This window comes from Emydura macquarii, unplaced genomic scaffold, assembly GCF_026122565.2.
Source record: "Emydura macquarii macquarii isolate MOO-44397 ecotype Brisbane River unplaced genomic scaffold, CSIRO-AGI_Emac_v2 contig_2768, whole genome shotgun sequence".
Classification (NCBI taxonomy): Eukaryota; Metazoa; Chordata; order Testudines; family Chelidae; genus Emydura; species Emydura macquarii.
Window position 1 is genome coordinate 38,997,689 of NW_027132905.1, and position 13,702 is coordinate 39,011,390.

General features: G+C 41.8%; 1 protein-coding gene across 3 annotated transcripts in view; it reads right to left on the reverse strand.

The window, feature by feature from the left end:
* The window catches only part of PRDM16 (PR/SET domain 16), a 423,154-nt gene that overhangs the window by 15,196 nt on the left and 394,256 nt on the right, over nucleotides 1-13,702 (reverse strand). For all 3 annotated transcript variants that reach the window (XM_067567133.1, XM_067567131.1, XM_067567132.1), the window contains exons 10-12: nucleotides 10,666-10,753; nucleotides 6,029-6,198; nucleotides 4,650-4,727 (exon numbers count right to left, since the gene is read on the reverse strand). In XM_067567133.1, coding sequence (XP_067423234.1) covers nucleotides 4,650-4,727; nucleotides 6,029-6,198; nucleotides 10,666-10,753 — 336 coding nt within the window. The remainder of the gene's footprint in view (nucleotides 1-4,649; nucleotides 4,728-6,028; nucleotides 6,199-10,665; nucleotides 10,754-13,702) is intronic.

Consider the following 13,702-nt stretch of genomic DNA (forward strand, 5'->3'; position numbering starts at 1 on the left):
AGGCTGTCTGTGGGTCAGTGTTTTGGAGGGGGGGGGGTGTAGGGGGCGCAGCATAGATCTGGCAGTCCCCATAGGGGAGTATGACACAGATCACACAGGCAGGCCCAAACATCACTAGAAGTGCAGGAAAGCAGCACCCTAAGATGGCTCCTGTTTGGGGCTGAAGGATCCTCAACCCCTCGCCTAGCTTCAGTCTTCTGGCAGTATAAAAGGGAAGGGGGCAGGGCCGCTGTAGAATGACACCCAGATCTCTAGAGATAGACACAGATCATTTAGCTTCTTGAATGCAAACACTTCCACCTCTCTGGTCTTGACTTCTGCAAACTTGCCCTCTTAAAGTCCACTGCTAAGACTACATTTCTGGCCATCGCTATCCCGGTAGCCCTTAACTAACTACTCCTTCACCTCCACGCCAAACACAAATTTCTTGTCTTGGCTTTCAAGGCCCTTCACCACTGAACCCCACCATACTTTGCTCTAGTATCTTCTCATTATCGGCTCCCTCCTTCACTCTGCCAGCGTCACCAGCATTCCCAGGCCACCAGTCAGCATCCTGTGCATGGGATATACGTCCTGATAAAAACCCCACACAGCCTATTCCTCATCCTCCAGCAAATCCCTCCTTAAGATTCCCCTTTACCATGATGCCCACACAGCCGTGCCTGCGGATCGTAACTAGATGGGTGAGGCCTACTTCCCCTGCCTTTTTTTCCTACTCCTTTACTCTTACTAACTCCGCCATTTCTACCCTTCCCCACCCTAACCTCTACCCCCAGTGAAAAAAGTAAACACCAGCAAAACATGCAATTCCCCAAGCGGTGCCAATTATTCACCATATTGCTTGTATGTTATATCCCAATCCCTTCCATCTGTTTTGTGTCTTTTAGACTGCATGCCCCTTGGGGCAGTGACTGTCTCTTATCTGTCTTTGTACAGTGCCTAACACAATAGGGCCTCAGTCCCGACTGGGCCCCTGACTGCTACCATAATATAATTGTTTGCTGCTGCTGCTACTACTGCTATTGTAGGTCTACATGCCACATCCTGCTCACATTACTCACATGAGCAGTCCCAGGGACTTCAAAAGGAGTATGCATGAGTAAGGCAAGAAAGATTTGGCCCCATGTTTGTCAGTTTATTTAGATGTTCAGGAAGCCTTTGAAAAGTTTCGCTTGACAGGTCCTTGCTTTAACTATGAGCTATGGGGATCCAGGGTAGGATATGGAGAATGGATAAAGAGCTTGTTAAAAAAACAGAAAACAGGGACACGTGAATGGAGCTATTTCTAATGCCTGTGAGTGCAGGGACGAGGGAGACGTACTGTATTAAATGTGGTCCCAGAGGGGTCAGAACTTGGATCTCTGCTGGTTTTAATCTAAATAAATTACCCAGACAGAGAGACCAACTTTAAATTTAGGGAAGAGGTGACTGCAGAGGCTGCAGGAAAGTAGAATACAAAAGGAGTTGCCTTTGGTTTGTAAACGCACTGACAAATTGCTAGTGAAATTTATTGCTGAACAATTTAAAATAATACAGCAGCAGTCTCAAAAATAATAAGCAGAAGCAAAGGATGGATAGCAATGAGCCAGAGCTGGGGAACTTTGAGAAAGATCTCAGAGAAATATTGGACAACCCTTAAAACCTCAAGGAATATGGAGACATGGTTTAAAAAGCCAGCTGGAGGGAAAAAGGCAGCTAGAACAATGATGTATAACAAACTGAGCTAATCACCATAAAACTAAAATACTCTGATTAAATCTCAACTAGAATATTATGGTCCCATGTTCTTACTACGCTATAAGTAATATGACTCCACTTGTAAAACTTTACATTTATTTGAAGACTGAATAACATGAGCTGTAAAGACAGTAAAATCCCCTTAAACATACGGGTCCATATTCCTCCCCTATGTAACTTCCTAGTCTTGAGTGGAGTTTCACCAGGGATGCATTTATCCCAGAATCTTTAACAGAAAACAAGAAAGAAGAGATTTTTATTGAACTATGTGCAATCTTAAATGACATGGTAAATGTCAGCTGTAGTTGTTAGTTTCAACTTAGTGCAGACAACAGGACAGGGAGGCCTAAAAGGAAATTAAAGAAAAACAAATTCAAAACAGACGTCAGGAAGCACATCTTTATAGAAAGAATCACAAATCTAGGGAACAACGTAACAGGCAAGGTTGCTAAGGCTCCAGGATTGGGTGTAATTCAAGAATCAATTAGATGGCATCCTGGAGGGAATGGACTTTTGAAAGAGGGAATAAGCCTCGTTGAACCAAATGGCCTTTGCTTGTTCTTGATTCTGGTTTTATGTAGCTTCAAAGCTGGGGGGGGGGGGGGGGGGAACCCCCAAAAAAACACCCTTATATTCTTGTGTTTTAAAAAGTAAGAGGTTCATTAAAAACCTGCTTCTTCTGAATCTTTCTTTGCAGTCCAAGGAGAAAGATGACAGAGCCCTGGTTTTTTACTACCTGAGTTGCCACTGAGATTTGACATTATCTCACAACAAGCCAAACTTATTTTGCCCTCCTCTGAAGGAAATTGAAATAGTTAAGTTTGATTGCTTTGTTTTATTCTTGGGTTTTGAAACATACTGTTGAATTTTAGACCAGATGGGGAAAAGAATAGGAAATAATAATAAATAAATAATAATAATAAATAGGAAAGAATGCCACCTAAATCCGCTGTACTGCATAGATGTATATGTCATGATACAGTCAAATCATCTTTCACCATTTTGCTTTTAAGTAGATATATTAGCGTGGGCAGTTCAGTTACAAAATAAACAGCACTTTAAATTTTCAAAGCATTGTACAAACTTTAGTTAATTAATCCCTGTAATGTAATGTATTATTTCCACTGAACAGATGGGGGAAATTAAGACACATACAGGTAAAGCGACTTGCCAAATGTGAGGCAGTTTATCAGTGGTAGTCAGGAACGGAACCTAGGTCTCCCGATTTGCTCTAACAATACTGCTTCTGTATTTGTGCATGTACATTTGTATTTGTGGGTTTGTGTTCCCTGTATGTGTTTTTGTTCATGTTTATGCATATATGAGTTTGAATAATCTTCCGGATTACGAGAGTGAACACGGGAACTGCTTAAAGAATCAAAAGAAAATTTGCAACAACAAGAACAAAAAAATCCTGGGAATCAGCAAGGTTCTTTTATCCAGACATGTCAGTATTTGCAAAAAAAAAAAAAAAAAAGCTTTCAAAACAATTATTGTTGCTAAAGTTGGAAATCACAGTTCTCAGAGAGCAAAAGAAAATCAATGATAATTAAACTCTTCTGTAAACATAGCACTAACTCTCAGGAGTACTATTCCAATGCAACATTGTCCAGAAGTCAAACCTCTTTTACAAAAAACACACACATAGCTCATTTTCTGGGAGAAGACCAGATCAAATAAATCTTTATTTTCCTAACCTTTGTTAGGTTTCATGTCTCCTTTTTTGGAAGAAAACTGGACTAACAATCTGTGTGTAATCGGGAGTGTGCATTTTGGTGAAACAAGGGTGTGGAGTGAATATGCAGTATTCATTCACCTCAGATCAAATAATGAAATTGAAGAATTAGAAGACCAGGGAATGGTTACAAAATACATGCCATTTTAGAGAGACCTTAAAAACAACTCTTTACCTAATGCTTTCAATCAACATTAAACTGTCTCTGGAAAGGTTTAAATAAGGAGAAAAAGTGGCTTCATTAAGTTAAACTAAACCACCAAAAATATCCAGTGTGTTTGATCAGATGGCCTTTTGCTGTTTCTAAAATTGTTTGTGTCCCCCTTTATATGGTCAATACCACAGGTCTCTGTAGTGAATGTAGAGATCCCCATGTTATTAGCTACTAAAACACCATCACAAAAATGAAAGCTACCTGAATTGTTGATATTAACGGTAACCCTTAATAACAGTAACAAAAACTTGTTCTGAAAATGTTGGTAAATATAATGATAAACTCTGGTGAGGCACAACTTATCCTTCACTTGTGTGGGCGCAGTTTTGCATGTACACGTTCCTACAGTAAAACTAGAGCTGGTCAAAACATTTTTTGTCTAAATTTTTGTGAGCAACCTATAAAACTAATTGAAAAATGAAATGAAAAACAGTTTGGCAAATCTTCCCACCTTCATCTTTCAATGAAAAATATAAATTTTCCAATTAGCTCTAATAAATTCTAAAACATTTGCCCCCAAGTGGATTTTGCACACAAAGCTTCTATCACTTGAGTGGGCTGGGGTTAGAATCCACTGGAGGCAAACAGGTATAAAAAGGGCACGTGTAGTTTGCACATGTGCCATTTTGTGCACACACAAGTGCAGACTGAAGTGTGAAAATCAGGCCCTTTACTTAAGGTGACCAATGCTTTCAAACTTGACTGTCTAAGGTCCCAGGCACACAAGTCCTTATTTGCTTACTTAGATTCCAAACAAGATATACAAACAGGCCTAGTGAGCTGTTATTTAAGGCACCTCTGACAAACATTAACAGAAAACTAATCCAGCTAAACCCACTGGCAACACTGATAATCAGTGCAGTATTATGCAGGGGTAACTTTAGTGAAATCAATGGAATGGCACAGCAGTGAACCAGACCCTCCAAGCGCAGGGAAGGGATATTATCTGGGTAAGAATATCACCTGTAGGGTTGCTCTCCTGTGTGTGTCCGGAGATGCCTTGTCAGATTTGCTGACCGTGGGAAGATCTTACCACAGTACCTAGGAAGGCAAAAGCCAAAGTAACCATCAGTGCATGAATGCTTTGCAATACAAGGCCACTCACAAAATTACTCACCCACTACTCTCCCTCTCTCTCGCTCTCACTTATTTTGATAACATTCCCAAATTAGAACATTATCCTTTCTCAAACGACCCGTGCAATAACACACTATTAAAGTGCAGGACAAACTGGTACAATCAATTGTATTTAAGATGCAGATTAAAGGAATAGGCCAAAAGACAATTGGTTATGCTCAAATGCTGAGAATGAACAGGAAAGTAGGATCAAATACCCATCATTACATGCCTATAAATTACCATTGTCTGGAAGAACTACTGCAGGTGTGACCATCTGCTTCGAACCAGGTGGTTCAGCTTTAGGAAGTGGTAAGAGACCAGAAAGCAGGAAAATAAGAGAGGGAACTGGATTTCACAATAAACACAAAAGAAGGAGCGGATATATTTACACACACAAAATGCACCATGATAATAACAAATAAAGCTTTAAAGGAGGGATAAAATTCTGCCACTGCAAAACCTGACAGTTAATGTTTCCAGGGGGGAGGAGGGGAGACATAAACCAGCATGGTTTTACATGGTGAATAATAGAATCCAGGGATTTCTGAATATCCAAGTAAAATATGGGACTAAAGACTAGATGTCATTTGTGAACACAATGGATGCAGCCATCCTCCCAAAAATGCAATGGGAATTATCAAAAAAAAATCGGTAATTGCACATAAAAATCTGGGTGTGTAGACACAGATTATTATTATTCAGGATGCATGCTCAGTCATGGGGTTTTGCAGATGGAATGGATCCACAATATCTTTGCGGATATGCCCACATTTGACATACTGGCTTGCTGCACGAAGCATCATTTTAAGTGGCAATGTTTGGGCAGGTAAGGCTACAATAAGCTTGCATTTTAAAGCCGTATTTTAGCCTCCCCCCCCTCAAATAAATTTGGTTTAGAAAAATCTGTTTGGCCTGAGAATAGCCAGATTAAGGCTGTCGGTAAAAGGATGCTGCTGAATTTTCTTCAAACAAAACCAAACAGTTTTAGAATTAATGAGTCACCAGAATCCTCTTCTCAGATGCTGCTCTGTGTATCTTTTCTCCACATCCCAATGGAGATTGTTAACTCCTCCAAGTGCCCCCATAACATGCCTGTATCTGATATAGTTTCACATCCTGTTCCATATTCTCTGATGTTGCCTTAACAATTAAGGAACCATAAACCTAAATGGAGCTTCTCAGGTTAGTTCTACTGGCAGTGTAAAACTACCCTTGCCCTTTACCTGCAGGTATAGCGCTCCTTGCCCTTGCGCAGGATGGGATCTGACAGCGTTGGGGGCGGGGACCGGAAGTTGAAGGAATGATGTGGGAGGGGCTGCAGCGATGTGCCTGTGTCTGCTTTCATGGCTGCAAAACTCTCCAGTTTCTCTGTCATGGTTTCTATGGCTGACATCTGTACAAGCAGAGAAGTTGTGTTATGACAAGCCATGAGAAGAAGAACATCAGAAGCACAGAACATGTCTCTCTGCTGTACTCTGTGTTTTACAGGATACTACTGGCTCTAGTCCACACCCTCAGATGCCAGCGCCATGGAGTAAAAAAGATTCACTTGAACCCAATCAATGCACTTAGAAATAATTAACAAGCTATTAGAAATCAGCTGATAAAGGCAAGCTCAGCTGTGCAGTAAGCATTAGAATTTAGAAGCTGTACCAGGCATACTTCTATCTTTTGCTATGCTCAGATGTTTACTTTTGGCATTAGTAACAACCTCAGAATGCACTTGGCTTCTCTCGCTCCCTATCTAAACTCGGCTCAGGGCGGTGGCGGTGAAACTAGATAAAAGAATCAAGTGTTGAATGCAGAAGTTGTAGAGCAAATACATCCCTCAAACACAGTCTTGGAATGTAGCATACAATGTTTTATTTTTAATAGCACATCCACGACATTGACATAGACTCAACCAAGGATTTCAGAGGGAGAGACAGACAACCCCACGGTAAAGAGAAAAGGAAAGTTTCAGACTGGAAGTGTCTCACAGGGAGGAGGCAGGAGAATTCTAGATGTCTGGAGAGGGAAAAAGCACAAGTGAAAGCATGACTTCCAGCCACAGAGAAGGGACAGCGCTGGGAGGAGTGAAGAGAGCAGACAGGGAGTAGGTGGAACTGAGTTCAGAGTTGGGATGGAGTGAGTCCCAGAGAGTTTTGAAAGCTAAGAGGGCAATGTTTTAATGAGACACAAAGAAGGCTAGGAAGCCAGTAAAGGTGGTAAAAGGGTGGGTGTGATATGGTCCCATTTCCTGGAGTGGAAGAGAATTCCAGCCAAAATATTCTGGGCTCCGTGCAGTTGAGAGAGTAAGAGTTTAGAAAGGCCATAAACGACATGGTTTAAAAACTTATAAAATGGGGATGGGGGTGGGTAAGGAATACAGGGGTCCAGAAAGTCACAGTACTGTGACACAGCATGTCTCCCCTGCAACTAGACACCCGTGGCTGGCTTGTGACATAGGCTTGCAGGACTCTAGCTAAAGAAAGGGTGTTTAATTGCAGTGTAGACATCCAGGTGCGGGCTGCAGCCCAAGCTCTGGGTCCCCCTACCTTGCAGGGTCCTAGAGCCCAGGATCCCTGACTGGCTACTAGCCTATAGTAAATGTGCATGAGCAGGGATGGACAATACTAACAGGCCTTTATCATCGGTAGTTTCTAGGATTGTATGAAAGTTGATTCATCAATAGCTGTCATATCTGACGAGCATGGGATTAAATGACCAAAGTGTGATGGATAAACAGATGGGTGGATAAACAGACCCAGTGGACAGCAAATAAATATGCATGCATATGCATATCACGTGCAAAAATAAAAAAAGCAAGATGGAACTTTGTTACTTTAATTAGAATAAAAATGGTAGTGCAGAAAATCCCAGAGAGAAATGCAATTTAGAGGAATTGGCCAATGTGATTAACATTCATTTCTCCACTCAGGAGAATTCTTTCAAGATACCAGACCCAAAATTTGGGTGAAACAAACAAGCAAGCAATAAAACTGCCTCCTCACAGCAGATTACATCATAAAGAAAAAGTGACCTATGGGGGAGTGGAATCCTGTGAGCTGGCGACTCAGACGGAGAGCAGGGGAGACAGTAAGTGAGCGGAAGGGAGTAGGAAGCCATATATCAAAACCCAGATGCTCTATTGTACAGGAAGGGCTGACCCTTCGCACGTTGACACTATATTAAACTGGGTTGGGGGGTATGAGATCCAATACATTATTTAAAAATGTATCACTATAAAAAGTTGTCCTAATCACCAAAGAATACAAAGTGGAAGGTTGACAACCATTCATAAACCTTAAAAAAGAAAAGAAAAGAAAAGAAAAGGGACTAGTAAAACCATTACTCGTTAATAGATCCATAGCCCGTTAGCTGGAGTCTCCCAGCCTATGATAAATAGTAAGTAACACTGGGCATCAGCCACTTGAAAAGGTTACTTGATCATTTACAGCAGAAGCCCTGCCCTAGCTGTCAGTCATGTAACAAAACCATCATGTTAAAATGCTATCCGGATCTCTTAGAGCCATGTCACTTTGTCCTTTGCTGGAATACCTGGAGATATCTTTTGTTGTGCCCTGGTTTTTAGGCACTTAGTCAGAGACGTTTGCTAGCATGACAGCTGTGGGCTTATTTTAAAATTCTAAACACTGGCCATAGCCTCTCTAGTGGTAGAGGCACTCTGCTATTTAGGGAACAAGTGACTGGTGTAATAAAAAAGCAAGGAAGAAGAAAAGAAAGTTAATAGGTGGGGAAGGGTTTGCCATTAAGTAATCATGAAGTCAGACCATTTATTTATGTTGACTAGAGGTTCATTTAAAATAGACAATGTAAGACTAACTGAAATCATTGGAGAGGGGCTGCAGAAAAATACTGGATGAGAAACTAGAGCTGGGTAAAATGCATTTTGAATGTTTGAGCACTTTTTGAATGTTCAGTCTGTACCACACATGAAGGCTGAGTTTGACAGGCTCCAGTACCCAGCACCTCCTACAAGGTCAATGTGACTATTCACGTGAGGAAGGGCTGCAGGATCAGGACATACTGTAGGGTTAAAATCAATTTATTTCTCAACCGTATTTCAACTCAGAGAAATACTGAGGCTGGTTATACACACGTGCATCTAAACGAATACGGGCTATAAGAAAAGCAGAGACAAAGACATACAAAAACCCCTTGATGCATGGAATTTAGGCAAACATCTCTGACATTAAATGAGTGGGCAGTATGGATGAATTCCACACAACTCTGGATAAAAGCATCTTCTCTGTCTGCTTCCTTCTGCATAATCAGATTAACTACATAACATGGGAACAGTGGGGTCATTTAATTATCCTGATCAGAATGAATTTACAGCTCAAGATTTAATACCCTTTGTACAGTAACCTATTGTACTTAAAAAAAAAAAAAAAAGTAGTTATCAGGAAGTTTCAGATTGAGTGATATTTCAGTTTTAGACTATTTTGTGTAATAAGCTATTACAGATAAACAGGCCTTCCATATCTTTATTTTTCCATGGGAAGAGGAGGGGGTCTGGATTTCATGAACAATGTTAATAGCCTTCCACCCAATGCTTGCTCTTGTACGGAGCTTGTAAATTTCTCACCGTCTTGCTGGACCCCGGCTTTGCTTTAGTAGCTCCTCCCTGCTATCAGATCCTTTACAGGCAGATATCCCCACTATTCTAATTCACACAAACACAGGATGTTCCTGACCAGCCTGCTGCCATTATCCAGCTAGCTTGAAGGAAAAATCAGGGGAAGTTATTAACCAAACTCTTGGGCTGATGCGAAACAATGAAGGAACTAAGTTTAGCTGTGAAAGCAGCCAGTAGCCAGCTTTCACAAACCTGGGGGTTATTTATCCAAGGTGGGAAATGCTGTCAGAAGAGAATAATGCATGTAGATATAAATGAGACTACAATAACGACCACAGAGCTCAGCTCACAGAGGGTTTGAAGAAAGCAGCTGAGGGAAGCTGGTGGCTATCACATAGGAAAGGAGAGTATGTAGCATGGCAGAGTCGACTACATTATCTCGAAAGGAGCAATGAGTCATGCAGAGTCCCAGAGTAATGTTAAAGGATGGAGGTTTTCGTTTGTACTTATCTAATGAGTTTTACAAGCGCCTGATTTTCATTGACAGTCACACTGGGCTTAGGGCTTAGTCATGCCTTTGAAGCACAGTTCCCGGGGATGGCGTTGCTTGGCTCCTGTTTGGAGGACTGGCCCCTTCCCCTCCCCATCCTCTGTGAGATGTTTTGCACCTTAATGATGCTCAGATGGAGCAGTTTCTGAGCTTTGGGGAGTAAAGGGACTGCAATCGTGCCCAGTTGTTGTGCAGGAGCTCAAGGGAAGTGGGGCACAGTCTTGCTCTTAGTAGCAAATACATTCTTGAACTAATGGTATCAGGAAGGCCTGCTTCTCCACTGCCCTGCACCTTGCGTAGTTGTTACGGTGGCGTGAACGGAGTGCTGTAAAATGCTACTATTCTGGTTTGGTAGCGTCTTAGTCCCCCTTTTGCACTGGTTTAAATTACTGCACACGGTGCAGGGAAATGAAGAATTAGACCTGCATTTTGGAAGAGAGGAAAGCAAGAGGTTAGACAGGGCCTTGTGAGTTGTTCAGGCCTTTCACACTTGTATCCCAGCAAGATGAAGTTTGTTAACATTAAAGGGCTAGCAGGGCAGGGATTCCATCATGCTAAAATTGGGTCTGAAATTACTTTGTCTTAAAAATGAGTGTTGGAAAATACTGTGGGGCTCATTCAGGCCCTGAGCTGTGGGGAGGTACAAACGAGGTTGCCTAAATGTGACTTCTCCATCTCTAATTCCTTGGCATCCTATCAACACTGTATTGTGTTTCTGCTGGTTTTACCTGGGGGTGAAAAAGCAGCGGGGAAGGTCGCAAGTACTTCTCCTTTAGGGCACCCACTGGGTCTGTCACCTTCCGCTTCTCCACCCTGCTGGACAACAACACAGAGGGTTACATACCCTACAGGGCTGTAAACGGGGAAGAAAACTAATAACCAAGTCATTTGCAGAGCAGTTGAAATACATTTAAAAATGGTTTCTGATAGTAAACGCCTGGCCTCTCCTTTACATGGGAATTACAAATGGGGTTCCACAAAGCAGACAGACAACAGTTATTTGAAAGAACATGCTGAGCCCATATTTTATATTTTGGGTGATGCTTTACAACACACACCACCATGCTGCGCAGCTAGTGATGGACAAAAGGCTTGGAGGTCCACCCACAGGAGTGTCCTGATGCCTTTGCTGAATAGCTCTGCCACCTGTGATCTGTAAGACTCATTGCTGTTGTGGAATGTTCTCATTAAAAAGTGTATGTGCTGCAACAGCTAAGTGGAAGAAGTAGAAGCTACAGTGTCTGCTGCAGCCATAGCAAGGAAAGACCTTTGCCCCGGAGTATTTGTCTTCATCTTACAGTTAATGCTAGGCCTGGTTCCACAGCCCCAGTACGTGCTAATTCCAGCTGACATCATTACGTGTTTTGTATTTATTTTCTCTCTCTCAGGATTGAGGTATACGTTGCATTGGCTTTGTGTGGTAAATGCCTGTGGCCAACGTTTTCAAAAATACAAGCTGACGCTTAGCCTCTGACGGGTTTATCTACCCAAGGAAGTTAGTGCGAGGAAGCTAGGGTGTGAATTTAAAGAGCACTAGCTTGCCTGAACTAACTCTCCGTGTGGACACGTTCACGCTCATTGAGATGTGCCCTCAGGCGGGTTAGCTTAACACACTTCCAAAGTGCATTAAGCTGATGCACACAAAGACGCTTTGGATACACAATAAGAGTGGCCACATAGGGAGTTAATGAGGAGTAGCTGACGCACGCTTGCGTCTTCCCAGTGTAAGAAAGCCCTACATCTACATTTAGGCTCCTAAAATTTGGGTTTTCCAAAACGCTCAAGTGACTTCGGAGCACAAGCCCCCCTGGAGTCACTTAGGCCTTTTTGAAAATCCCAGGTTTAAGCACCTAAATATGGATTTAGGAGCCTCGCCTTTGGCTCCTATTTTTAAAACCATCATATCACATCGTAGGTGTGCAGTGATGTCATGGGGAGCCACCGAGCCAAAGTGTGAATGGGGGATTAGACTGTTTGCTGGTGGCAAAATGTTATGGAAAATAACTCCTATGAATGCAGCTGAATCTTTCAAACTTTGGACTAGATTCTATCTCCATTACACGAGTGAAAAATCCAGCATTACCGCAGTAACTTTAACTACATTTCTCCAGTGTAAAGGAAAGCAGAATCTGGTGCTGCATCTAAGCCTCTTGGTATATAGTTTAAATTACCAAAAGAGTTTAATCTATGTGAAGGGCAAAGTGCTTGCACAGTACTAGGTAGTGTATTCGTTTAATTTGAAACTAGTCTTTCTAGAGGAAAAGAAAAAAGAGGATTTGAAACTTGGTCCTAATTATTTTTATTTTTTAGTGCTTGGGATGTAAAAATCATGAACTACACCATTTTTGCTTAAAAAAAAAAAGACAAACTGTAGAACTAGATTTAACCTGATCCAGTGTAAAATCCAGATATATTAAATTATAGTTAATAATGGTTCAGCCAACTCAGCCTTCATTCCTCCACGAAGGGCTGAAATTAGCCATGATGTATTTATTGGGGAAGTACCTTGTTGAGCTGGCTAGAAGGTTTCCCATGAAACAACCCAACCTGCATCAAAAAATGGAAGGAAAACATTCACATGAGGCCCTGAGTGAAGCATGATCACCACATTCTGCTCTGCTGTGGCACCTTGCAATGCCAAGGACTGAACGCAGATCTGTCCGTCAGAGCCAAATTCCGCAGTGACTAAAGGATTAAGCTGATCTTTTCAGCCCAGTGCCTGAGAACATTACCTTAACAAGACTGAGTTGAAAATTGCACTGATTTCAGGCTGTCTGGCTGCATTAAATTATATCACCAAGAGAAAATGTCAAGGACTTAAGCTGCCTTTTGGAGGCAGGGGAGGGAGGGTGGAGGAGGAGAAAAAAAAAAAAAAGGAAGCAAATGATGTGAGAGAGACTGATAAAGAGAAGTTTAGAAACAAAATATTTCCATATTTTGTCAAGCTAGGACTTGGAAGCTTTGCTGTTTAGCTCATTACATCAGAAGTTTGATTTGCAAGTGACTCCACCACTGACTTTCTATTTTAATATCTTACTAAAACTATCTTCATCCTATGGAATGCAGCAAATGACACCCTCATCCTTCACTTCCATCTGTCTTCTGGTCCTTCATGGTTTTCCCGAGCCTCCTATTTTAATTGGCAAGTGCTTTCTTCAACCTTTGTTATTTTAACATTCCTTCTGAGAATACCCAGAGGTGGTGCTATCCTAAACTAATTCTCAGCTCCCACCCAATCCACTTTATTTATTTTCCAGACATATTTTTACAAAAATTGGACTATTTACATCATCACTTATTTTTCTGGAGGAGGATAATCGTGATAGGTGCCAGACAGAGTATATTATATGTCCTAGGTTGTGAAGCAACCTTCTTTCCACCACAGATGGCAAGCATGTAAGTAAGCAACGCAGTATCAGCCCTGAAAGCGCTGGTGAAGAGACTGGGGCTTTCTTAATAGCAAAGCAATGAAAACTCACTAATCCTCATCTTAGCTGACAGCTCTTTGGCCTAGTTAGACATTGACAATTTTTTCCCACACTTATCAGCCATACAATAGTAGCAAGGCAGTGCACTGCAGGTGTTGTTTTTCCTTCCACTATTGTGTGTACCTCCTTAAGCACATGGACAAAGTACTCTGGGACCCATACGCCTGCAGAACCTTGAGTCCATTCGGATGACTGCCAAGTACCCAACTCGAGCAGTGTGCCCAATAACCTTCTGAGACCGGCTAGAACTAGACTGAATTTTCCTCACCACCTCTTC